Source organism: Pezoporus occidentalis, unplaced genomic scaffold (assembly GCF_034315485.1).
Source record: "Pezoporus occidentalis ecotype Australia unplaced genomic scaffold, CSIRO_AGI_Poc_V1 ctg68, whole genome shotgun sequence".
In the NCBI taxonomy this organism is placed as follows: Eukaryota; Metazoa; Chordata; class Aves; order Psittaciformes; family Psittacidae; genus Pezoporus; species Pezoporus occidentalis.
Window position 1 is genome coordinate 1,402,865 of NW_026916030.1, and position 27,107 is coordinate 1,429,971.

Sequence of the window (27,107 nt, forward strand, 5' to 3'; positions counted from 1 at the left end):
GTGGAGCAACACCTCCTCACAAACATTGTGTTTCCTTGAACAGGACACATTGTCATTATTATGGAAAATGGGTTTTGAAGCAGGAAGTTTAGAGGAAAAGGACTGTGCTCGCACAGGTTCGTTTCAGGAGCCTATGTTAATGAAATGTTTAATTTGATGGCAATGAGCAGAAATCCTTCTGGTCTTAAAGAGCAAAGACCTACTCATGTGTCAGCCCCAGGTGGGTTGTCTCTGGTGGCAGAAGGACCATGGAGAGACAATCGCAACGGCTCAGGCTGTGCCCCCATCCAGGCACAGTGAAGAGCAAAGCCAGAGCCCTGCAGGGGCCGAGAGCTCTTCTCTTAGAGAATAAATCCCCCGAGCCCTGGAAGATAAAGTCTGACCTGGACAGGCATTGCAAAGAAAGGACCTATGCGCAGCAAACTGGCCTCTGCTTCCCCACATTCCTATTCAGACAGAAGGATGAGTTGCTGTGGGGATCCCAGCCCAGGCTCTGCTGGTCTGCACAAAGCTGGACTGAGAAAGAAGAGCAGTTTTTAACTGAAGGTGGGATTCAAGGCACAGCATTTTACTACAGAAGATTGTTTGGAGCTTTACGGTGCAAAATAAACAAGAGCAAAATGAAAATTGGAGCAGTAAGTCCAGAGAGCTCAGCTTAAAAAAAGTTGACAAGTGATTATTGGAGTTTCTGAGTTAACTCTGTTCTTTGTGTGCAACTGCCACATTCCCAATGGTTGGGCTGGTTTCTGCCCCAAGAGATCATTTGCAAGGATTATAGAGCTCTTTTGTCACAGAAGATGGCAACTGTATAAAACTGGAGCACTTGTCACTCCGTGAGTTCAGTGAAGAGTTGAGCTGTGTCTGTGATGCCCTTCAGTGGGGTAGGGAGCATGGCCAGTCCATTACTCTTGCCTTGATGTGCATGTTTACAGGCAACTCTAATTCACAGTAATGGATGGAAGGTGGTGCAGAACCCCCGTAGGCCCTGCTGGGAACAGCCCCTCAGCTGTAATGAACAAGCATCAAAGCAGAAATAAGACAGATTGTGCTGATCTCCTGAACAATGCAATCACTGAGAAAGTGAAGCGCCGTGTGTTTGAGTCAAAGTCCTCAGAGCATCACACAAAAACCACCAATAAAACTCTCAAACAATAAATCACAGTCCTGTTGCAAGTGCTATTTCAAAAGACAAGGAGAGCTACTTGCAGATAAAATATCACTGTATGTAGAGATTAGAAGTGCAAAGTGTTGCTGTACTGTGAACAATTCCAGATTCATTTCCCTGTGGGTTGAGGGCCCCTCTGATGCAGCAGTGAGTGGCAGTAAGGGGATGATATAAAAGAAAGATCACCCTGTGTCTAACCCTTTCTTAGTTACTGGTAAAGTAGATAATACAAAGGTTCAGCATAAAAGCCCCTCTATGAATTGGTTTTTATTTGCACATGATCTAGATTCTCACTTTGGATGTAGTCCTGAGTCCTGCACACTCACTCGTGGGAAGCAAAAGTGGGTGAAGTCCTTACACACAGGCGGGCATCACAGCCAGAAAGGACAACATGAGGCTCCCATCATCCAGCACCAAGAGAACTCCACCAGGGGACTGAAGGAAGCCTGTTCTTCACCTTTACAAGACTGTGCTAACAGGCAGGGACAGTGGGGTCTTAGCGCTCAGTAACCTGTGCCTGTATCACCAGCGTAGCCAGAGCTGGGTTAGAAAATGTGAAGTAAAAGCAGCTGAATTGGGCCCGTGCTTTGACTTCCGCTGTTGCTACCAGTGACAATGAATTATGAGTCTACAGCTGGCCACAACAGATACTCTCTTCAAGAGTTCATCTGAACAAAGCCACCTGTGAAAAGCTGACGGTTTGCTGGCCTCAGTCACAAACACAAACCCTCCTGGTTACAAAACCAGCTCTTGACATCATCATCTTACCACAGCCTGTTTCAACAGCAGAGGTTTCTGTTTACATGTTTAATTATAGCTGTGAAAACAGTGACTCATGTTCATGCAAGAAGTCCTGCAGGTGCCTCTTTCCATGAGAAACGTTCCCATTTCATGCACGGCTGCTCTGCCGGCTGCAGGGCGGCTGATGGAGATGTGTTGCTAATGCAAATAATTCACTGATGGGAATTCTCCAAACCGCCAGTAAATGTGTGTACAGTTTCATCCCTCACCTATACAAGTGGCTTCTGTTACATTCCTTAGAGACAGTGGTTAGATACCAAGTCTGCCTCCCACTGTGGACCCAATAATGCTTTTTAGCCAAATCCAAAGAGCCTCATCTGGGAATTGTGATGGTTTATGCCTGCTATAGAGGTGGTTGTGCCTGGAGGAGAGGGGTTGCTGGCTGCTCCTGTGTAATCCCAATACCATCGGTAGAATCTGCATTGACTTCCACTGGTGTTGGCAGTAGCCTTCCCAGGAAACTGGCAGGGCTGGATTTGGATGCCTGCATCAGTCTCCCCAAACAGAGGTGGGCATTTCTCAAGAGCCAAAGGAAACAGTGGCATTAGCTAAAAACCTCTCACATCACAAAAGCTGAGACAATGCTCAGTGCCTTTACCCAGTGAATACTAGAACTGCTTTTTACCTCCTCTCTTTTTCCTTTTCTCTCACCCACCTTTGCTCCCACTTTCAGAAGACTACATCCAAGACATGGTAGTGAAAGCTGTTCTAATTGTTTTAGCAGTTTCTGGGTCATGAAAAACAAAGAAAAGCTTATTAAGGAGAAAAACGAGATAAGATTTCCCTAAGCTGATTGCTGATTGAAAAAAATATTCCACATTCATTTTTCTGTATAAAAAAGAGAACATCTGTCACTGTTTCAGCATGTCTCAGTGTCCTGAGTGTGCTTCAGCTGAGGCTTGATCAATAAATGCCCATTTCGCACCTTTCTTCCTAATCTTTATAGTTAAGCTCAGAGAGTTAGAGATCAAAATAAAACAAAACCAGTTGCTGGGATCTTTGTCAGGACAGTGGGACTTGGTGCTGACACTGTTGCGAAACATCAGTATGTACGTTAACAGCAAATCACAGCTCTGGGTCACAGCCATGCTCACCATTAGCCCAGGAACATGGAACAGAGATCGGTACTCTGTGTTTCTGAAAGATTTCGGAGAGCTTTGCCAAGGTTCAGACCCAGATTGTGCAACCAGGTCTCGGCATGGCACAGATTGTACGATGAAGCCTCATAAATTCAGCTTCAAAACTGCAAGGTTGTTGTTTCTGTTTGCCACTTGATAGTTTTGGAAAACTATCAAGCCCTTTCAGAGCAGTAATTAGAGTAGGTAAAGACAAGTGTTGTTACCTGTACTGACAACATCAAGGTACAGTATGACATTACATTGAGCCTTTTGTTTCAATTTAACAAAATGCAATAAATGATAGCTTGGATAAAATAACACCATTTTACTTCAAAAGACTGCTTACACACATGCACCATCTTAAAAACTCTCCAAGTAATTGTTGCTACCTTGGCACAGTTCACAGAAAGAACTCACAGCTCAGAGGAATCACTGCTGGTGGGAGCCTAAAGTTCAGGATCCAGAGGAAACTGCCAATGGGTCTCCTGGAGAGAGCCTGAGGACACGGCACAGCCGATTACAGCTCTCCTCCCCTCTGAGGGCTGGAGCTGAGGCTCAAGGTGGCTGTGAGCAGGACCATGGTAAGGTGGCATTTCCCAAAGTGTAGGGTGTGGTGGTTATCCAGTGCCCTCCCAAGGTACTTCCTATGCCATTGCTAAAGAATTAATAGTCCTTCATTGTAAGAGAATTCCTGCTAATGGCTCTGACTAGAACTGAAAATACTTCTGGGGTGAGGGGGAATAGCCAGGTCATGTCAACCTAGTTGATTCTATGATTTTATGTTCCAGACTTCGAAGGTGAAGGATGTTCCCTCAACATTCAAGTCCAATTTGATTACAGCCCACTGAAAAAATGCAATAGAAGTTCTTTTGCTGTCACACGTGTGACTGCAGCAGAGGGACAACCTCACAGGTTGCTCCCATGCTGAGTTACACCATGACAGCCATAGACAGCCCCAGATGGAATAACCACTTGTTTAGACTGGAGACATTTTCAGCTTCACCTGAAGGTCTCCCAGAGCCTTGCAATGAATTCTTCATAATTGCCACATCACATAAGTGTGGGATATTATCCTACTTGGGCAGCAAGAGACATCAAGGCACATTTACAGGGGCTAGCAAAGGATGCAGGCTGATGGAGAGATGTGTTCAAGGACCCTGGAGGGCTGGGCAAGGCAGGATGACTGCAGGGCTTTGCCTCTTCTGCCCCAACAAACGTTTGCCTGGAAACAAGGGAAAGTTTGTGGCCGAAAGGGTTAAATGGCAAACAGCAGCATGAGCCTGCTCTGTCTGAAGAGATCTCTGCTGGCTTCCACCAAACAGAGCAGATGGTGCATTGTTTTAAGGGCTTTTCTGAGACAAAAGAACAAGATCAGATAACCTTTCCTCAAAGAGGGTACTTACAAAAAGCCTTTGCTCTTATTAAGGATTCTTCATTGTTTTGCCCACCAAATTTCATACTTAATATTGGATTTTGAGGTGGTGTTGATGCCAGCATTGTTTCCTAGGCTTCTGCCCAACCCCCAGGGGCTGGGAGGGCATCTCACATGATTGGACAGTGAGTCTGTTGTCTGAAGTGTTTACCACAAGCAAAAGACATTGTATTTGTTTAATATTAATAACTAAGGGCCCCAATTCTGGAAGCTATTTGGCAAAAAGTCCCTGCCATCTACTATTCACTATAGGAACAATAGGAACTGCTGCCTTGTGTCTATGCCAGGAGAGGCCTGAACCTTCTCTGAGTGTTTGCAGGCTCTGACAGCACTGGAGCTTCAGCCCATGGTTTGACTGTGAGCCAGCAGGTCCACTCCAGGCCACGCTGCTGCAGATGAGGCACAGAACTGTCATTCTGAAGACAATGTGGGTTTGAAATATGGGTCACAAGTGGATCTGTTTGCCACTCTTAGCAGGGAAAGGGCATTCAGACACAAGCCTGTATTGTTTGCTTGAGGCGTCACACCAGCAGTTGACTGTGTTCTGTGTGAACACAGAAGTCACTGTGCACACGCAGCATAATGATGTGCAATTATATAACTGCTGCAAAACATAAATATCTACCATTAAAAGGTACCCACATCACTGCTTGCTGAGCCAAAGACATGAAAAATATTCTGTAGTAAACATACTTGACAAAATAACAAATTTCATTTTCAAACATAATAAAGCAGGATGTAAGAAGCAGATATTCACAACGTATTTCTAACTGTTTACTGCCTGGAGTAAGACAGTGACCTGTCTGAACTGTTCCATTTTCTTTCTAAACACAGCCAGTATAAACTCCAGATTTGCCACTGCTGTAAGCACACCTGTGATGAACACAAATTGGCTCCACAGGCATCACTGGGAAGTATTTCACACAGCTCCTATGTGCATCTCAAACCAGTTCAGCACAAAACCTGCTATAACCAAGTGAGCTGGTGAGGAAGTGGTTTGCACATCTTGCTTGTCTCAGAGACACCACTACATAAAATCTTCCCATCATTCCTGCCAGGTCACCAGGTCTCTTCCCCAGGGAGCTGAATGAGGTGTAGTTTCCTTGATACTGCAAGAAAAGCCCCCCAGTTTCCCTATTGCTATTAAATAAGGGAAGTTGCTGATTTAAAAGAAAACCATTCTGCTTGTGCCCCTTGCTACAGCCTTGTGATGGGACTAAATGAGCCAGAAAGCCCATTTCATGGGCCAGACTTACGTTTCCTTTTTTGTATTTGAGAGAGAACAAGGTCTAAGCTGAAGTTAATTGTTAAAAAGAAGTATTTTCTAACCGTGGAAGTTTAAGCATGGCAACTGGTTTGAAGTAACTTGCAATAGGAAAGCAAATGGGGTGGTCTCCATTGTTCTCAAAATGCAGAATTTTAACCTGATTACAAAGAGAATATATTTCTATGTAACATCTTTCCCCTCCACTGCGGATTGAGATATTCTCTCACCTCACTAGAGGGAGCTGCCTTCTTACTTCTAGCAGAGAGAAACGATTAAATTGGTGGAATCAGGGCAGTGTAAGAGCCTGGTTTCAGCTAATTGTCCGCTGATGGATAGTGCTGAGATAAGACAGCTCCTCGTGTTTCGCTTCAAAATCCTACACTGGCTTTTGTATGTTACGAAGTTTCTGCCTGGTGCTGCAGTGAGCTCCATCAGCAGCCTCCAAACACCTCTCAAGCAGTCTGCAGCAATGGCAGTTTCAAGCTTCTTGGCATTGTGGCAGGCAACAAGAGAGAATTGCTCTCACTTCCTTTGATACTAGTTTTCTCCCTCTGAACTTGCCTGTGATGCACATTTTATGCACACCATGCCTGGGTGTGCATCAGATTCAGGACTTTCTCCTTTCCATGCTACTTGTGTCTTGTTCCTTGTGAAATACCACTGCGCAGCATGTGAACACACACATTTCTTCCTCTGGGCAGTCAGGTGTTGCTTTGCCATACAGGCTGGGACTGTGGTACCCATACTGCAAGTGGAGTGGGTTGAGGGAATAGAAAGAACATTCCATGGAAATTCAGAGTTCTGTTTAGGTCCAGATTTGGGCCCAGCTCCCTCCTGCTAGCCTGCAGCAAGAGCTGCTCTGCTGCTCTGTGTGTGATGTGCCACACGTGGAAGGGGCAGCAGCAGGGTGAGGTATTGCCATGTGCTGCAACATCTGGTTGACAGCTGAACTCTGGCCAACCCTCCACACCAGAGGATTTAGATATAAAAAACCTGCAGAGGACAGGAGCAGCACAGGCCACATTAATCCCCTTGTTTAGCAAGCAACTAGTCTTCAGTGACAAGCAGGATGCCAGATGTATTTATAGAGAAGAAACCGATTCAGCAGGCGTGGAGGTACAGATTCTCTGAGGTACTCAAGAATGCAGCTCATTGATTTCCCTGAGTAAATGAGCAAAGCTTTCAAGTGTAGAGCCTCTTTCTTAGGGATTGCTCTTGGCCCACAGGTCTTGCTGAAGAAGGGTCAAACTGCCATCCTTGTCACCTGAGCTGCAAATCTCAGCTGTGACCAGGGGTTAGCAAACCTCTCTTCTGTGTCTCCAGCTCAGTTCCTGCATGCTAACAAGGTACTGAAATGCCTGGGTGTTTTTTCACCCATCCCTTCCCTTCCCTTTGCAATAATGCAATTGAGCTAGCACAGTAACTCTGGAGAAGGGAAGGATTGCCCTGACCTGGGTATCAAACAGGTCAGCTCCTTCTGGATCTGTTGCTCCCTCACAGTAGCATTTCAGGACTCTTTACACCCCATCTTCAAACGATTCCAGGCAATGTAGTCAAAGTTGTGCTTACATCTGAAGCTGCAAGTATGTATTTTGGTAATAACTGGTTTGGACTGATTGCTGACACAGGCAGAAAGAGGAAAATCTGTCCTTGAGTAAAGCAGCAGTTAAGTGCTTCTGCCTGGCTTCAAGTGATTAGAAAAATGAGACTTTTAGCCCAGCTTTCTTAATTATATGTCACAGATTCTACAGGGCTTTGCTGAGATTCTGCAGGTGCAGCGGAAAGTGATTTAATAAATTGCATTTTTTGAAAGACTGAGTGTGTGTACATTGAAGCTATCTGGGGATGCAGAAACCCCATTCATCACAGAGCAGGAGGCCGTGAAGTTTAGCCAGATGGTATTTTCTTTAATGCTGGGTGTTGCAGCACAAGAAATGCATCTGCAAATAGCCACAATTAGGAAAACTTTGTTCAAAAGGAGTGAACACAGGCCAGAGCGAACTTCTTACTCACTTTGATATTAGTACCATTGGCCAGGCTTTGAGCAGAATAACAATAAGATTGTTCAGTTTGAGGCATAAACTGAAAACACTTGCCAGTTTTAAGCTCTATCCTAGTAGATTACCATGCTTCACAATGGCCCACATATTAGCATTAAAAGCTACTCAGACAACTTGACATCAGTAAGTTTAGCTTGTAGTTTTTTTCTTTACAAAATGACCTCATTTGTTAGGTCTGAAGGAGGCTTCCTCAGCTGGCTTTGAAAGTGATGAGCTGTCTGCATACCCACTGAAGAGCTCTTCACTTTTTTTCTATTTTTTCTAGTCTTTTTTCTATTACCTTGCTTAAAACCATCAGTAAAACTTCCCTGCAGAAACAACAGCTCTTTCATCCACAGGATTTTCCTAAATATACCATGTCACAAAGTCATCTCTGGTAAGCATATGCATTAAAGTCTGAATCAGTCCTCAAAATTGAGGAAACCCAAGGATCTTTTAAAAAGGATGATCTCTTTATTTGGCATATGATTTCTAGGTAATTCATTGTGATTTTGCCCTTGCAAAAACCCTCCAGAACCAGGAGCTATGCATTACTGAAGAAAAAGATGAGATTTTCATCTAGTCTAATTCTGAAAAGTAGAGGGTTAAGAAAAAGCTCCATGGTAACAGTCAGAGGTGACTTTTGCAATCAAGCTGTTTATAAAAACACAGCAGCATTCTAATAGAAAATCTGTACCAGGCTTAAAGCATTAACATTTTATTTCACTTACATCCACGTAAAAACAAAAAGCATCCTGGCATGCAAAGAAGCCCACGTCTCTGCTCCTTCCATGTTCAAGATCCTTCAGTATTTACTGCAAATTCAAACCTTGCCTGTCATGGGCTTATCCTGAGGCCTGGGGTAATTTGAATTCAGACAATCTGGATGGGGACACAGATTTTATCTCAAGTTTCCAAGTCAAACCTATTTCTATTTATGACCCCACATTTCAATTCATTTATGGCTCTGGTTGCTGTGACAGTGGCACAGCACAGAGTAAACACGCAACCTGTTTGCATAAGCTTAGCAATTCATCTGAGGAGCTCAAAGCAGCCAAGAACATATCACTGGTAAACATTACATCACTTGTACTGTAAAAGACAGACAGGAGAGTTACAATAAAGAAGCAGCAGTGAAATAGGAGCACCCGGAACAAGAGTTCTTTACTCCACTTAAACTGAAAGGTTTTTTCATGGGTTTCTTTTCCCCTGTGACAAAAGAGAGAAATCCAGTGGGACCCTGTACAGGGACAAGCTGCAAGATGGAGGGGAGCTTTGGGAGTTCCAGTGATGCTGCTGGAGCTCCCAAAGAAGTGACCAGGTTGAGAAGCTTTTCTTCTTCTGTAACTAGTGTGCCTGGTCTTGTTGGTGCAGTGAAGGAGCAGTGGGAATAGTAAGAGTGGCAATAACCCCTGCTCTGAACTTCAGGCTTAGAACAGGAATTACTCCCCACTGCTTCAAGTTCCTGACATAGGCCCTCTTGAGTCCTGCCTCTTCCCCTCTCCCCGGTACTTGCAGGACTTTACGCTAACAGATTTCTTGACAGGACGTAGGTAGAGACATTTTCCTTTTTCAGATATGTTACAAGAAATAAATGCATGCAGGAAAGTTATTCTGGGAATAAAGGCAGATTTGGGAGGTTTCCAAAAATAGGCCCAGGGAGGATTCAAAAGAAAAATGCACTTAAGAACAATGTACACATCCACCCTTCCCCTTTCAGTGGTTGCCTGTTTATGTCCATGTATTAGGACTCAGGAATGTTTTGAGAAGTACAGTCAGGCCTGAAATTCAGCAGAGTGCTGAGAAGTGTTCTAGGACCACACTGAAAATACCACAATGCTGTTAGATTGGTTACAAGGTCTATGGGCGTCAGTGGTGACCCAGTAAGTCAGCCCTGCTGGCAAAACACTTTGCAAATGCTTTAACTCCAAAGGACTTGCACAGTATAGAAACTGTTTCAGGGCAGCAACTGAAGCCTGAAGGAATCTGGTTCCACTGCCTCCCTCTGGTTAATTCTGCTACTTTATCCAGCTAGCACTCATTAAACAGAGCACAGATCTGTTAAATTAAGAAGGTGACTGTTACCATCTGTTTCCCAAGCTCCTGCAGGCGAGGGACACCCTGGCTGCACAGAACTGGAAAAGAAACACAGGAGCCACCTGGACTATTTGAGGCAAACCTCCCTCCTACTGGCTCACAAACTGAAGGTACAGTAAGCAACTGATGCAACAAGCAAAGAGCAATGCAAGTTCTGCTGTCCCACGTAAAAAGGTGCTAGCTCTCACCTAATCCACATGTGTTTAGGATATAATCAATTGGCATCAGCTGACTGCATCAGGTTTATAAAGCTCATGTACCTGTAATGGGGAGGTGCCAGCCTTAAACTGGTATTTGGAGGTCCTCCTCTAGCACTGGTGGGTAAGAACACATTGCTGTGCAATGCTAGGGCTGCCTTCTTTTGGAGTTTGCTGTCCTTTGCTCTCCAGCTCTGGGGAATCACCTGACTTTGTTGGAAATATCATTTATAGTGTGTCATTTCCTAACACAGGTTCATCAGCTGCAGCAGAGACAGCAGCTTACAGTGCTGAGGGAGAAAGCAAAGCTAGAGGTTCAAGAGAGCCAGAAGTGTTTGAATGACCTGCTTCAGCACAGTTCAGGGGTAAGTTATTGTTTCAGCTCTTGTGTTGCCACTTCTGACTTCAGCAAAATCTTTCCCCAATCCCCACTGGGGTTTGTTGGCTTTTTTTTTTCCCCCTCAGTCAAAAGACTAAAAAGTGTAGGTCAGGATAATTTTTCAGAGGTGCCCAGGTTTCTCAGGTAACAGAGTTCCTTAGGTTCTCATTTGAACTGCTGATCTGACATAACTTGGGTACTGCAGCTTGTTTACCTTCCAGCCTCAGATTCTGCAGTCAGCTGGGGACTGATGGACTTCAGTGTCTACTTCTTAGAATAAGAATGCAGCCCCATATGTGTAAGCACAAGCTCAGACCTCATGTGCAATTCCAAGCTCTCTTTACATGCTTGGGAGTATTTACTTTGGCAGATACTTCAGCTCAATTAATGTCTCTCAGTATGTTGGAACAGGTTGGACAGAAGTGATCTCTCTAGGGTTTTGCCTAAGAGCCCTTAGGATGAACGCAGTACCCTGACTCCCATGAAAGCAGCTCTAAATACAGGACAGTTTGTGAGCTGTTACACTACCTTACTTCCATATGCCCACACAGGTTTTTCAGTATGAGTAGTACCCAGCTCATTAGTTAATGAAATCTTTAGGAATTACTGGTGTATGAAAAGCATTATCTACAATGAAGAGCTTTCCCAAGAAAATGAGGGAAGAAAGCTTCAAAGTTCTGCCTTTCAAACAGATCACTCAGGCCTACAGACAGTTTCTGTGTTTGCAGGAGTGCAGTAGCTCCAAGGGCAGTTATCCTTTTGTGCCAAGATTGGACCATACAGAGCCAACACAGAGAGGACATCAACCAGAAAGTGACGACACAGCTGGCAGGTACAGGAGGCAGTATACAATGAGGCACTGCAATGGTTTAGCCTGTGCTTTGACTACTTGAATGATGTGGGGGCCTAAAGCATTTGCAGTGTGTTTCTAAAATAGATGTTTGTTTTGAGTCATTTAAGGACAGTAATGGCTGTTACATTATCTTTGAAACTTGTGGGGAAAACACAATTTTCCTCATTTTGCTTTACCATCATATACCTTGGTGTGAATGACAGTATTGTATGTGTGCATTTTTATGTTCAAGTGGCATAAAGACTGCAGAATTGCTTTTGGAGCCTTACAGATGCAATTACCAGAAAGGTGCCTTTGCACAGGTAAAAATTCCAGTATTGCACAAAAATGAGCACCATTCTGGTCTGGAAAAGATTCAGCCTTCACAGAGAGCTTAACTATGAAAGCTGGAATTGAAAACATACCTCTAACTGCTCTAAGAAAATATTTCCTTTCTTACCTTCAGTAAGCAAGAGATGCATTCACTGAAACCACCTGCATTGAAGACTGAAAGAGACCACAGTCCAGTGGATCCCAAAACAGTGGGAGAAAGAAAACCTCTGGGAGAAAGGGATTTGTACCCCTCAGTGCTTCAAGAAGGTGAACGCCAAGTTAAAGGATTTGGTGGTACTGGGCAAGCAGCACTTTCTAGCATGGCACAAGAAACAGTGCAGCATCCAGGGGCTGGAACACGGAATCCCAAAGCTCAGTAACTTGATTTTGAAAGGGTTGACCTAAATACTTCTATTCATTCTGCACATGTAAACTATAGCGATCTCCCTTTGTAGTCCTGACTTGTCTACAGAAAATAACCGTCAAAGTTGTTATGCACCCTACCAATTACTTACCCTCTCTAATTTTTACCTGTTTGCCACGATTTCACTGGGAAGTGAAGGTCCATGCCTGTAGCTTGTTCCTGAGCAAAGAGCTGTGGGGAGATGTTCCTCAGGGTCCTGCTGAGGGCAGCGCATGGGCCTGGCTGCCAGCTCCCTGCAGAGGCTCCTTGAATTCCAGAATGGATGCGAACTCCTGCTGTGGGAGCTGTTCCGTGGTGTCTTTTTTGTCCTCTGTTACAGAGGAATATCTTTTCCCTCAGGATCCCTGCTGGCAGAGCACGGGGAGCCGCTGCACGACCATCAGGCCTTTAACCTGTCGTCACCTCTGGTCAGTCTGCACCACGGGGAGACCTTGGCAGGGGATGACTCCCGAGAGAGCAGCGAACAGGGCAGCTCTGCCAGCCAGGTAACAGCAGCTCTTCAGGGCTGTGCGGGGTGCTTGTTTTGGGGTGGTTTTGCTGGTAGTCCCTGTGTCAAGCTCTCACCTCACCAATAAAGATGGCGCTTGCTCTGTCCGCAGCGGAGCGAGGTCACCCGGCACTATGGAGGTTCCAGCACCTTCTGCCGCTTCAGCTTGGCCATGGCGGAGCAGTGCCTGAGGGGAGAGGAGCTGCGAGCTCGGCACCAGGCTGCCCTCCTCCAGCTCCGCAGGAAAGCTCTCCGGGAGAAAGCCACGGCCGAGCTGGCCTGGCTGGAACACCAGCAACGGTGAGGGGATGCACGGGCAGGACAGCACAGACCTGCCATGGCGGGTGCTCAGCGGGACGGTTTGTCTTCCTTTGAGGGGAAAAGAGCAAATATAAACCCCTTCTCTTACAGAGTAAGTGCAGGAGGAAGGAGTCTGTGCAGTTCTAGTCAACCCAGAGCACAGCGGAGCTCCGTGTTGCAGCTTCGTCCTCATGGGCTGTGAGCCTCCCCTCAGAGCTGACTGGGCTGAGGCGCCATCATGGCCAGTGGGAGACCCCCTGAGGGCAAGATGTCCCCCAGCAGTGGCCGGGCTGAGGCACCGTCCCTGATGGCACAGGGCATCATCGGTGCTGCCAGGGATGGGGACAGACCCCGGTGCAAGGCGTCCCTCAGCGCTGACCGGGGGCACTGTGGGGTGCGGTTCATGGCGCCCCTCAGCACTGAGCGCTCAGGGAAGCCTGCGTGCCTCAGGATTGCTTCTGGCAATATGGCCCCGGCGTGGCGGGGTGTCCCCACGTCTAGCACAGCCTCCCATAGCCACCATGGCTGTCCCTGGCACTGCTTTCTGCGGAGTGTTAAATTGATGGCATTTAATGATCTGACTGCGATCCCATCCCTCTCTGGCCTCCAGCTGTCTGGAAAACCTGCAGGATAGCGAGGGAGCCTCTGCCATGGCCGCAGAGCAGTGCAGAATCCTAACGGAGCTCAACCAGGAGCAGGTAAGGCTGCAGCAAGAGGAGCTGGGTTTCATCTCCTAACCGGTGGGAGGATGCGACACCGGGAGCTGCTGGAGCAAGTGGGGTTTGCTTTCTAAACCAGTCACTGGGGTCTTTTCATGTGCATTGTTCTGCTTGGCTCCTCACATTCAGAGAGGGGGGTCATGGCCAAGTCAGCAGCATGTGCATCTTGGAGAAAAGAAGTACACACAATAGTTCTTTTTCTATTTTTTTCCCTGTTTTTGTGCTTTTATTTCTGTTTGTGCCATAACAAAAAACATATAATGCAGAATTCCATCGATGTGTGCAGATTTAGGCTTCTGATGTTGAAGTACATTAAGTTAATCTGACAGCTAATCTTATAGTTTCAGCTCTTCTGCTCCTGAGAGGAATGCTGGGCTCATAATTACACTTTGTCCTACTCCTTATGTAGTGCAGGCCTCTCCTTTAGCTCAAGGAATTCCTGTGTGAACAGCAAGCATTCCATAGTTCTGAATGACCTGAAGATGATCAATTTCCAGAGGTCTCGCCTCTCAGACACCCCATCTCTCAAGCAGTGAAATATATCCCCTTACTTGCCATTAGTTTTCATGGATATCCTCCAGTCAGCATTAGTGAAGAATAGAACTACAAAATCCTTTACAGAAAAAGGAATAAACCTGCATATTGAATCCTCTGGGTATTTTGAGAGTGGTATTGCCTTGTGTGAAGAAATACTGTGCACGTTAAGTGGGGTCTCTCTGTTGTTATCTTAGCTCTGATGCTCTTTTCTTTCTTCCCTTTGCATAGGCAGAAATCCAGCACCTGCAAAACATCTACAGGGCGGCACACCAGGAAAGAAAACTAATACTAAAGCAGCAAAGAGAAATCTTAATGATGCAGCATTTGACAGCACAACTCCAGGAAAAGCTGCATTATTTGGCAGGGAAGGAAGAGGCTACTAAATCACAGTCACCAGTTGCCTCGGTGGGTCCTTTGAGGAATAGTGAAGTGAAGAGCTGACGGTACAGCTGAGGAACCCAGGTGAAACCTTACATATTACCTTTTCCTTTTAGCTTACAAGGAGCCCAGCAGCTGAAGAAGAAATAAAGCTGAAGACAGTAAGACTTATTTCTAGCCCAAAGTTACATTCCTCTTCCGCAGAGTCTGTGGCCCCCCCAGAAAAGCCTGATCTGTTGGGGAACAGGGACAGTTGTGCCCAGCTAAAGAACAAACAAAGCAAGAAATATGAGGGGTAAGTAAAACCCTCTCCACAGCAATAGCTGAAGGTAAGAACCAATCCAGTGGAGAAGATGGGCAGCTATGTCCTAGATAATTGTGTGAGCCGTAAATGCTCCCAAGAGGGAGTTTTATAATGATAAGTTTTGAAGCCCTTTGTGTTCAAGCAGTTGATGCATCAAGATCCCTGCTTATCATTCTGACCGATTGCCTTATTGCTTATTTGTGTCCTCCATATGTCCAACCTACCATCTGGTGTTCAAAATGGTAAGCTCCTTGGGGCAGGGACCAGCTTATTGCAGGGGATGTGAACAGCACCGAGTAAACTAAGGTGCGTGGATCCTTTTCACAACACTGAATTCCTGAGGCAGGATACATTCATCACTTCAATGTATCAACAGCAAATAGTGTATTTATTTCAGATTTTTCCACTCTTTAAAGAGAAGTCCTCTTCTGTGCAGGGGGAAAAAAAGTGGTTTAAGTGAAATCTTGAATTTGATCAGGAAGTTGTTTAACTCAGCATTTACATCAGCTGCACTATTTATCAGTGTTATTTTTCTTTATCTGAAAACAAATAAACCCCACAATCTCTTGGTGTTTACAGGGAGTTACACTGTGATCTCAGTTCTTCTGTATGTCACAGACATCAACTCCTTCAGTAGAACAAGCCAAATCTGAGCCTTAATCCTGAAATTTAGTCTGTATCTAGGTATGCATCTGTCTGTGTCTATTCAGACATATAAGCAAATGTGTAGTGCTGTGATTTAGTGTTAGAAGTTGGACAAGTCTGTTTCATGCTGAAAAAAGCCCTGTTGGTTCGTCCCCATAAGCTCACTGCACATGGGAGGGGCTGCACTGAGCAACAAACTGTTTAATCCTGTGTGCAAAAGCTGGAGTAACATTTGCTCCCCAGGCAGTTATGTTTTCATTAGATGGCTCCATGCTCCTGCTTGCAGTGTCACAATCCTCTGGGCTATGAGAAAGCCAATCTTTGCAGGCTTTATGTATTCATTTCAAACTCTGCATTTTTGTGCAAGCAGGTGAACATATTTCACTAGGATTCTCTGCAGTATGAAATGTTAAGCAGCATTATCTAAGTCTGTGGGATTGGCACCTGTCTCTGCAATGTTAGGAAAAAACAGAACTTTGACATCAAGCCTAACAAAGTTATTTTACATAGCATTATGAACATGAAATTATGAAATACTGAATATTTTTTATGACGCTACACAACTGCTAATGATAGTTCACATTTTTTTTTTTAACTAAATCTCAAAACACTTTGCAACTACCTATTAATTAGACCTCAGGATACCCATACAGAATGAGTAGAAATGTATTGATTTAATACGCTCACTCCTTTGTCTCCTCTGGCTGAGCCTATGTATCACTTAACCCCTCAGAGGAGGTTTGTGTTTTGCTTAGGATTTAATCACGGAAGGCTTTTGTACTACACAGGGCTTAATTTTATGCTTAAACTGAAGTGTAGGAGTTCCATGTAAAATGCCCAGAGCCAGAGGTAATTCAAGAGTTCAGCACTGCCTCCTGTTCCCCAGGCACTGCATCCCCAGCACTCCCCATTGCTTCCCACTGAGCTGGAGGAGCTGAGCTGTGCAGGTGAGGGCTCAGTAGTACCCACACTGCTCACAACAGCAGTCTTCCAAAGCAGACTCAGATGAGCAAAATCTAGTTTGCTTCAGAAAGATAAAATAAGTAGTTAAAGACAAATCCATATCTATATGAATTAGAAACCCCCTTCCACCAGACCTTTAGCAGACTGGTGAGTCAGGTTTGTGCATTTACTTAAGTCCCCACAGGGAAAGGCTTTCAAATAAATCCCTGCACAGAACTGATCAATAATTCATGGGTTTATTGATTACAAGTCACAGAAATCTTTAAAAGGTTTCTTGGCTGTGCTTTCACTTCTTGTTAACTGACAAGCCTGCTCATAGGAGAACACTGAATATTCGCATCAGTCTAGAGCAGAGGGGGCCTGGTAGAACTCGTGATACACCCAAAATCTGGCTGCTGTCTGACAGTGCATAGATTTCCTCCCTGTGTAAAAGTGCAGAGTGGTAATTACACTATTTATCTACCAGCACAGGTATGTTCATATCCTGATCAGGAAGACAGTTGATAAGCAGGGCTGGAAGGGGCTGGTAAATACTTCTAAAAATTAAAGCAAACTGAAATAATAAATAAATTACCAGCATGTGGGAAAAGCTGCTGGTTTAGTTTTGTTCATGGGTGGTGCAAGGAATACAGAAGCTTTTAATTGTTGTAAATGAACAAGCTTTTAGCTAAGAATTGGGAATGCATCTTCTGAATTGGGATACTTAATTTGAAGTCCCTAAACACTAGTGGTGGTGAATACTATATAGTCATTAAAAATAAAATAATGAATGAGGATTGAGCTTCTAGCCACTGTCATATTGTTGATCTTCATCTATTCAAGAATATATTTAACTTTCTAAACTGTTATTGTAGTAAAAAAAGATAATCCCCAAAACCACAACAACCCACATGGAGATGACTCTTTTTTTCTGGACTCACTCAACTGTGTATCCTAGAACTTGTGCCACTAACTGAAAAGCCTGTGAGTGTGAATTGTGTTGCTTTATGCTTTTGCAGTAAGCAGGCTGTTTGGAAAGTTCAAAGTCACCATCAGGTTCAGTATCTGATGTCCCAAATGTCCATAAAGTTGCAATGCTATGTTTAACGTGGAAAAATTAACAAGATCTGTCATAATCTGCTACAGTACCACAGATTGGAAATGGGGGAGGCAAACAGGTTCAGAGTTTGACCCTGGTTTTACCTTTTCAATGCTGATGATTTCTTCAGTCTCCTCCTGTTCTCGTCTATGAAGATTAGAAACCTGACTCTGTAAAATACAACATCAAGTGAGAGGGAGGGTAAAAGAGAGGAAAAATACACTCTTCAGGATGCTTCTGACTTTGGTTTCAAAACGTATGTGTCTGTGAGCACTCTACAGGTACTATCATACCTTCATTGATTTCATATAGAGTTATCATGATTGATTTGGACACACAAAACCAATCCCCAACCATTAATTCCTTGTCTGTTTACAGTTTTCCTTCTGAGAGCAAGGGAACACTGGTACGCTGCCAGAAGCAGGCAGAGGAGTTGCCAGGTTTGGAGCCATCCCTTGGTGCGCAAGGTCCTGATGTGTCTCAAACGGTGGCCAAGAAAGTGTGTGGTGCTTCTGGTCAAACCACAGGCTCAGTCTTTATGTTTAAAGACTGCAAAACCACAGGTACCAAATAAAGATGATCTCTGTAGAGATCAGCCGTGTTTGTGGCTGCTTATTCAAACTGCATGATTTAGGGCAAAAGTTAAAGTCTCAGTTGTTCTTTGGAGCAGTTCAAATGATCTTCCAGAAGAGGGCAAGCACATGAGAGAGAGCTTGTGATGTTGGTCTGTTCCTTGGTTACCTTCATTGTGGGGTTTGGTACCAGGTCCTGTTCAGGATTGGCAAGAAGGTGTCACAACGGTGTAAGTCCTGTTGTTGACTTAGCAGCCATGCATAGATGAAGAAAGAAAGAGTGTAGAAAATTCTGGAAGTGGGCTTGAGAATTGCTACCATGTAACTGGATGATACCCAAGGTGATAATTGAATAAATATGGTCGTTGCTCATTTCGCCTTCTGTTGTATGATGAGGAGTGTGTAGGGCAAAACTAAGTTACATAACTATAAATATCTTTAAACCTTCTTGACTGAGCTAAACAAAAAGCTACAGTCAAGTAATTCTTGGAAAAGAAATGCAGGACTGGAAATATGGTAACTTCATGTTGTACCTTTCAGAGCTTAATGCTCAGGATCATGTTTTATTACCTCTGGAACATGCAGATTCAGCTAGAATGGATGAGGCCGTATCCACACCATTTACAAGAGAAGGCAGAAAGTGTGCATTTCCGGTAAGGATCACCCCTGCAGTTCCATTTCTGCCTAAAGAAATGGTGCCCAAGGTTACATTTGCCTTAAGATAGGACCAGCACCAGGCTCATTTGACAATTATGAAGATCAAGTAAAAGTTTTGTGTGTTGACTGTGTGACCTTCAGCTAAAGACTGAACAAATTTCCTGCCCTTCCATCTTCTCTATGTTATTGACTGATGACAGTGTCCTTAAGCCATCTCCTGTGGTGCAGTGCCGCTCCAGGAAGAAATAAACCTGCTGCCCATAGCAGCTGCAGAGACTAGTTAGGCCCTTCCCTATTTTCTACATCAGAGACGCACTCACAACATAGGTATATATATGCCCAGCAGTCCATATGAACTTGTATCGTAGTGTAAACATGTAGATTTAACCTCTGATCTCAACTATTCTTTCTGCCAGCAGAGTCCTTTTCCCTTAAGAAGATAACTCTGTCTCTTACATATTCACATTCTAGGAGTTTGCGCTGGAGGAAAAGGCACTTGTTTTAAACCCAAAGATAGATCCTAAAGACAATGAAGATATTAATCCATGTGACAGTAAGTTCACAATGAAAAGCTTGGGGATGCTTTTTACTTTGTGTAACTTATGCCTGGTTCAGGCAGAAAATACTCTTCAAAGGAACTGGTAAATCATATTTAATGCTATTATGTCCAATCTGTTTCAACCACTTCAATCAAACTTTAATCCAGACAGAGAGAGAGACAATCTCCTCATTTATTACCTGAGTGTCTTGCTCACTTTACCCAATATATAAATCACTGCTAGGCAAGATGGTGGAGATCTCTCAAAGGTTTATTATCAGATATGATTATACTGCTTCCTCAGAACAAAATCATAACTTATTCTGATTGTGTCATTAACAATTTACTCTCTTTTGAGGCATTTTTTTCAATAATTTAAGGCTGTTCTTTTTAAAAGAGCATAGATCAGTTGAAGATAGACTTTGACAGGACATGCTGGAGTTATTTTTGTTTCCAGGTTTTATCCTCGGTTCATATTTCTTGCTCTCAGTAGGCTATATAATGAATAAAACTGGCTGTTTGTATATGAGCCAGTTATATCATTTACATAGCTCTGTGTATGCATAATCTCTCATTATAAATATTTACGTATTGTGACAATATTTCATATTTGTGATAGTTTTCTAATGAACTGTCTTTCTGCATTTACTCCATAGTGAGGGAGACTACAGATTTGTGTAAGACAGACTTAAAAACAGCGGTCTTGATGATCAAAGTTTGGCATAGGCTGCACGTTACTCAGATTCCCAAGCCTAGCTTAGGATTTGAGTCCTAAATTATCTGTCAGCAACCTACAAAGGAATATTGTTCTGAAATCTGATGGGCTTTATTTTATTTTGTTTTGTTTTTTACTTGAATGGTCCAGTTAAAGAAGTAGATGTGCCTGTCCTGTATGAGACCCAGCAGGTGGATGGGAGGCAGTGTTTGAAGCATTTGGACCATATTTCTCATGAAGCTCCTGATGAAGAACTACAAGCATTTTCTGAAGGATTAACTTCCACTGACTCATCACTCAGGTTGAACAACTTCTCCTCAGGATGTCAAAGTGCCAAATCAGACTCTTCACTCCTGGAGTTTCAGCAAGTGTCTGCAGTTCGGATTGACATTTCAGAAAGCTCCAGTTCAGATGCTGAATCAGAGCTGAAAAATGGAGAGGACACAGCTGTCAGTATCCCACACGAGTTTGTCTGTGACAATAGTGATGCATTTCCTGATGTTTCAAAAGTGCCGCTCATAGCAAGAAGCAATGGAAAGGAAATGTTACTTAGTGACAAACACACTGAATATGAAGTGCCTGAAGAGCACAGCACTGAGGCTTCATCATGCTCCCAGAAATACGCTGGAGATGATTCAGATCATGGCTGCACTGATCAGTTGCTTTCTTTCATTGCATTAGACAAAGTAAATGCCTCAGCACATTCCTCCCAATCTGATAACCCTGCCAAAGGAATGGACGAGCCACATCTGGATGACTTGGAAAACTACAGTAGAAACAAAGCCTGTTCCCAGGAGGTCACAAACCAGGGTAAAGCTGCAGTTGCCAGCTCCTCATGCAGTGATGATATTTACTCACCTAAGATCAATGAACTGCAGAAACCTAGTTCTGCAACTGGGAGAGTGAAAAAGGTTGCTGGAATTAACAGTTTCTTTGTGGATCAAAATAGAAGCCTAACGGGGTTTCCACTCACAGATTCTTCGAGACATCTAGATTTGGTGACTGACCAGCTTAGGAACACTGTCTCTTTTCCACCCAACAGAGATACTGAAAATAACAAATTACTGACATGTCTATCTTCAAGAAACTCATCTGCTTCAGGAGGTGAAAATAAGCATGCGCAACTTTTGAACAAGAGACTTGGATCCAGCAAATCCAGTCAGACTGTATCCTTGTCCACATCCATGCCTGGAATTTCTGAGGAAGTCCATATAGAAACCAACTCATTCGAGTCTTTGCAAAGGGTGGCTACAGAAAATCAAAGTATTTCCACAACAGAAAGGCAAGCCATAAAGGAAGAAAGGAAAGGACTGTGTTCTTCTGTCTCTTCAAGAAAGCAATTGCTTCAAGCTGAGAACTGCTCTTCCAAAGGTGAAGATGATACAATTTTTATTACTGATGAGGGTCTCCCTCCAACCGATGAGGAAATCCTGTCAGAAATACTGTCTCCTGTTGATGAAGTATTGTCCTATGGAAGTGCTGACTTGCCATCCTCTAACAAAATGGATTTGTCATTTCTAAGTGAAGATCTTCCTCCTCCCCCTTTAGGCACAGATACAATGAAAAATGATGCTCCTAGCTTGAGTATGGATGATCTCCCATCTCCACCAGAACAAATGACAGTCTCGGAGACTAGAGAGTGTATGGATGAAGATGCATCACTGAAAATGGACACATTGCCCCCATTACCTGATAACACTGTGCCTGAGCAATTTCCCCTGCTCAGTCAAGAAACAACTGCTGTTTTTTCAACACAGAATGGTACAGTCTCAGAGCAATCTTTAGTTAAAGGTATTTCTGGTGCAAAGGAGAGCTTATCAGAAAGCCAACAAGGAGAACATGAGACACCTATGGAGTATTCAGAGTTTCTGCCTGTGTCAAATGCTGCTACTTCTGGTCAGGCCAAGGAAAGTTTCGATTTCACAAGGAAACAATGCAAAACACACTTAGCACTGCCCAAAGCTGAGGATAACAGTGCCGACCCATTGTCATCATTTCAAATTGGGGACAGAGTGTTAGTAAAGCAGACCCAACCTGGAACCCTCATGTTCAAAGGACAGACTTATTTTGATAGTGGCCATTGGGCTGGTGTTGCACTTGACAAAGCTGAAGGTGATAACGCTGGCACTTACAAAGGGGTGAAGTATTTTGAGTGTGCTCAGCACTGTGGTGTCTTTGTCAGACCTAACGAGATCTCCCACTTGTTGGGGGCTAGGGAAAATGATTCCAGTTACACTGGGGATGAAGACTCTGACTCCTTCTATGATGATGAATCCTTCAAAGGAGACTGCAAATATTCTGAAGGTGATGAGCAGAGAGCAGGGTTTACAGAGGAGAAAGCAGAAGACACAAACAGTGTGGAAGGATCAGAAGTGAAAGAAACCCAGGCCAGGTTACACACTGCCTTGATGGCTGGAAAAGAACAAAAGATTCCACGTTGTGACCAGTGTGATGAATTCCTCTGTCAAATTAACCTAATGTGCTTGGGATCAGATACAGAAAAACCAGAACCAACACAAATAAAGCAAAGGACCCTTGCAAATGTGACTCCAATGGAAAGTAAGACTGGTAACACAGATGAGGGAAACACAAGCAAAAATATCTGTCGCTTGGTAGAGGATCGGAAAAGGAATAAACTTGTTGGTGATATTGCAAGTGAATCTGGTACAAAACTTCTTGACATTTTAATTGTATTTTCTGAACCAGTTCAGCACAAATATAAAAGTGCCTTTGCAAAAGACCTAAGACAAGAAGACTCTCAGAAATTGTTTCTCCTTAAAGAAAACTCAGTTTCTTTCTTATCTGAACCATCAGCAAAGGTTTCTGATGTCTTGCTGTGTGACTCCGACATACGCAGTGTTTATGGTTGTCACACAGTAGCAGAGAGAATTGCAACTAAATTTGTAGGTGATGCAGTTAAAGAATATAAGATTAAGAGAAAACAAGGCTCAAAAGTAGACAATGTATTTCCCTTATCTCCAGAGGCTTCTCCAACCACTTTGCCAGTAAGTACAGTGAGTTTTTTTGTCTAAAGTCCTGGACCTGAAATTTTGTCTGCACAGACAAGCATTTGTGTCGTTTTCCACATCCATAAAAATCATGTCAGCATTTGCGACCAGATGGCTGACTTAATCTGACCTGTTCCTCTCACCAACATACGCTGGTGAGACACAAAAGCAGTACTTGTACAAATTAGATCAGTGGCACTCAGCTCCTTGGAAGGAAACTGTGGAAGTTCCTCTTGCGATACCACATTACAGTTCTTATGTTAAGGAATTGTCTGCATGTGCTGTAGAAGAATTATGGACCCCAGAAAACATATATTCAGATTTCAGAAGGATCAATGTGCCAAAGTACTTTGAATGTAATGATCTCCCAGGGAACGATTTTGAAACAGAAAGCAAGAGGATGTATAATCAGGTATTTTTAAAGCAGTAACTGTTACTCAACTCACCCAGTGTTCTGTACACTGACTCATATTAGCTAGTACTTCATATTATTCTAGCTGTTAACACTAAATATAGCTAAAAGAGCATGAAAGGTATTGCAAAGTACTGCTTCTGGGTAATTTGCTGCAAAATAGTTCCACTAAAATGGATGTCCTTGCTGTGATAGATGCCTTTTGCTAGAGCTTTTCAATTGTAATTCCCTGGACACATAGCCCAGCATCTGTTTGGGGTCTGTTCAGAAAGTTCCAAGCTTCTTGGAAAGCTGCAAATTAAAGGATGTACCTCAGATGGTCCTGCTGAGTTTGAACAGATCTTCGTGTTCCTCAGCATCCTGGAACTACTGAGTTCTGCAGACCTCTGCCTACACAAGGAGACTAAAGGCCCCCATCAGCGCCACACTTAGCGAGTGCTCACACATTACTGTCCAATCCCTGCTGTACAGGATGATGTGCTCTTTAGGCAATGATCAGCATAGGAACATCAGTGATGCAGGCGATGTTAGGGTATTTTGCACCAAGATGCAAACCTCTACTGTCACCAGCCTAACATCCTTCAGAAGGGCTGAGAAACCTCTGAAAGGGCATCAGTGAGGGATCTGGTTTATGCTGGTACTGTGGTTCTGTTGTTGCAGGTTATATTTGATTTGACCCGTGAGTTGCCATGTGCAGAATATCAAGTGATTGCAAATCCAAATGCATTTCCGTGGATGAGAGAAAGTTCCAGGCATCTTTGCAGAAGAACGGATGTCAGTGTTGTCAAGGTACATTCTGGAAACACAAAGTGTACAATAACAAGAGTCAGGGAGGAGAGCAGATAATTGTCATGGCAAAAAGAGAGTGTGAAATGTGGGAGGATTACGGCAGTGTAACTGAGGTGATTAGAGAAGAAAACAGCATTGCTCTGAAATGCTTATAAATACAGACCGAGCTGATTAAAGTGTACAGAGTTCTACAGAATGGGAAAGGGGCTTCTGAATCTCCCTGATTATGACTATGTTGGGCGTAACCTTTAAAGTAATCTTACATCTAAAGCATGTTGGTTGCCCAATATTGATCAGCTACTTCTGAATCAGTCCCCTAAACTCTGGGATGTTTCTAGATCTAAAGCTGAATCTTCACACTGGCACCCTAGCAGCCTTCTCAGTGACAGAATTCCTATGGGAAGAATTCTTTTCAGCCTCTTTTATTTTGTAGACGTTTGTTCAGGGTGAATTTTTTAAAATAATGAGCCTGAAAAAGAATGACTTATAAATGAAAATCAAATTCCTTAATATGGCCAAGTATGGCAACTGTAAGAGAGACAGAGTGGACCTTATTCTGGTAAGCGAATTCCAACCGCAGATTCGTTTTGATTTTCCCTAGGTTTAAGCTAAAAAATCTCATGCTTTTGTGAGAGTCGTGTGCACTCAGAATAACTTCAGAACTTCTTTTTCAGTACACTTGCAATAATAATCCAGTACTTCCAGTCCTTGTGAGTGGTTCAGATGAAATACATTAAATCAGTGATGCGTATCTAAAGTTCTTGGATTAGGTACAATGTCTTGGTACCTCTCAGAACAGACCATGCTCTTATTCTTGAAGTATTATAAACAATTAAAATCTCTGAAATAAAATTGTATCTTAGATTCAGGAACTCTGCAAAGAAGAATCTCAATGGACTTACTACAAGGATGATGAATTAACTGTGAAGATGAGAATGATCGAAGACATATCTGATAGCTTGATCCTCGATACAATAAGAGTTCTTAACAAGATCTATCTGAGAAGAGCCTGTAATTCTAAGGATTCCCTAAAAGACTTTTAAGGATTTTTAATCTCTGATTTTTAAAATATTTCTTTTTTTCAGGCAAGGAATTTTTTAGGCATGATTTCAGAATTTTAGTTCTGAACTTGTACCAAATACCAGTGGGATATTGACCTAATCTGTGTGTTCATGTGTGGTTTGGAAATGCTTATTAAGGTAATGCTCACCTTTGATGTCACACAGAATCTAAAGGGTGGAAGTTTTATTCTTGTCTGGGTTTTTTTTGGTCAAGACAGCACTTTATTCACTTGTGTGTTTTAAGAGCACAACATGTGTTAAAATTGTGTCCAAGTCTCTACAAACAGGGTTCGAACCCAATTTATGTGTAAATTATCCTATTCTTTGTTATCATGTTCAGGCTATGAGTGATGACAGGTGAATAATACTGTGAAAATAATGTTCAGATAATCATAAGTGACTCTTAAGAATACAAATGTGCAAACAGAATTAAATCTCCTAGAAACAGAATTGCTGTGTGCCTCTGCAGTTTGGAATAAACTCCTCTAACTGGAACAAGCCTAAAGCTTTTCCTGATGGGCACAGCAGAGTTAAATGTCACTGCATCATTTTTATATGTTCTTATACACTATGGAACTGGTTAAAAGGAACCCGGAGATGGCTTCAGAGATGTGGCATATGGAATGATCTTGTCCTGGCAGGATCTAGAGCCAGACATTCATTTTTAATATCTACAACTTTATGCAGATGAGACAAACCCTGATGTAATGCTCTTTAAAGGGGATATTTTTCTATCAGTAACTCCAATTTCTGAAAATTAAATATGTGCCTGTGGTTAGGTTATTTATCATACAATTCACGTGAGCCCTTTGAATCTTACATCTAAACATGGGCTGCTGAAGGATGTGCTTTACTGGGCAAACCAGAGGAAATCAATAATCCTATTCTTTTGTTTTGGCAAAAATAGAAAAATATCAACATTCAGGGTGTCTTTCAAATGAAATGAAAAGCAGGACAATTACAGATAAGCCATATATAAACTCCTATTTAAAATCACAATATTTACAATATAGGTTTTGTGAGGAAAACAGAAATACATTCCATGTTTCTATTTTTAAATACTGATGGCTTAAGTTTTCCTACTGAACTGTTTGTTTTCTGAATAAACAAAATACCCCCCCAAAATCTCACTTTTATTTGTTAGTACTGAAATCAAGTGGAATTGCAGGCCATAGTGTATGCTCTGCTGTTCTCAGTGGTGAATGGGAGTGGTTTTGTTGTTTTGCAGACAGCTCCGGCTCGCTGCCCCCAGTGCCTTAACTGTTGATCTTCTATCAACTATTTTCATGTCCCTTGTGGTACCTTTTCTTAACACTCTGACTCTTATCCTCATTGACGAATTAATCCAGATAAGTTATTTGTTCCAATAATAATGTTTTCTTGTTGTCAGTTTACAGTAGGATTTAACTCAATTTTTTTCCTCCTGGACTTACAGACAAATTGTGGGATACAATGACAAATCCATATATTGAAGCACTGCAGTTTTTCAGTTTACTGTCACTATGGTTTTGCAGCAGCAGCAGGATCCTTGTTGTATTTGGAATGAAAGCTATTAAAAATACCACTTATGTATGTGAATGAGTAGCTGAAGGACTCATTCCATTTCAGACTGATGCCTTATGCTACGCTATATGTTACACTTGAGGAAGATAACCATTATATTTGCAATTAGGTTTGTGAGTGAAGCCTGAACCCTTGCAAGATGCTGTATACAGAAGGACAGAGCTATAAAGTAACTCCTGCTGATGAGAATAAAAAGCGTATACACAAGACATGTCAGACATGTTTAATATCCCCACCATTCTGTGTTCAAAACCTCAGCTTCTGGCACCCAGATATATCGACCTGTTCAGTCAGTGG

General features: G+C 43.1%; 1 protein-coding gene across 2 annotated transcripts in view; it reads left to right on the forward strand.

Annotated features, from left to right (window-relative positions):
- Positions 1–26,825, forward strand: part of CCDC187 (coiled-coil domain containing 187) — a 44,151-nt gene extending 17,326 nt beyond the window's left edge. For both annotated transcript variants that reach the window (XM_062641477.1, XM_062641478.1), the window contains 16 exons: positions 3,484–3,665; positions 9,923–10,029; positions 10,371–10,481; positions 11,224–11,327; positions 11,794–11,927; positions 12,424–12,569; positions 12,684–12,871; positions 13,482–13,569; positions 14,356–14,532; positions 14,622–14,800; positions 17,874–18,058; positions 18,608–18,720; positions 19,196–19,277; positions 20,128–22,982; positions 24,058–24,186; positions 25,050–26,825. In XM_062641477.1, the coding sequence (XP_062497461.1) occupies positions 3,484–3,665; positions 9,923–10,029; positions 10,371–10,481; positions 11,224–11,327; positions 11,794–11,927; positions 12,424–12,569; positions 12,684–12,871; positions 13,482–13,569; positions 14,356–14,532; positions 14,622–14,800; positions 17,874–18,058; positions 18,608–18,720; positions 19,196–19,277; positions 20,128–22,982; positions 24,058–24,186; positions 25,050–25,229 (4,960 nt within the window). In that variant the 3' untranslated portion in view covers positions 25,230–26,825. The remainder of the gene's footprint in view (positions 1–3,483; positions 3,666–9,922; positions 10,030–10,370; positions 10,482–11,223; positions 11,328–11,793; positions 11,928–12,423; positions 12,570–12,683; positions 12,872–13,481; positions 13,570–14,355; positions 14,533–14,621; positions 14,801–17,873; positions 18,059–18,607; positions 18,721–19,195; positions 19,278–20,127; positions 22,983–24,057; positions 24,187–25,049) is intronic.
- Positions 26,826–27,107: the final 282 nt, after the last annotated feature.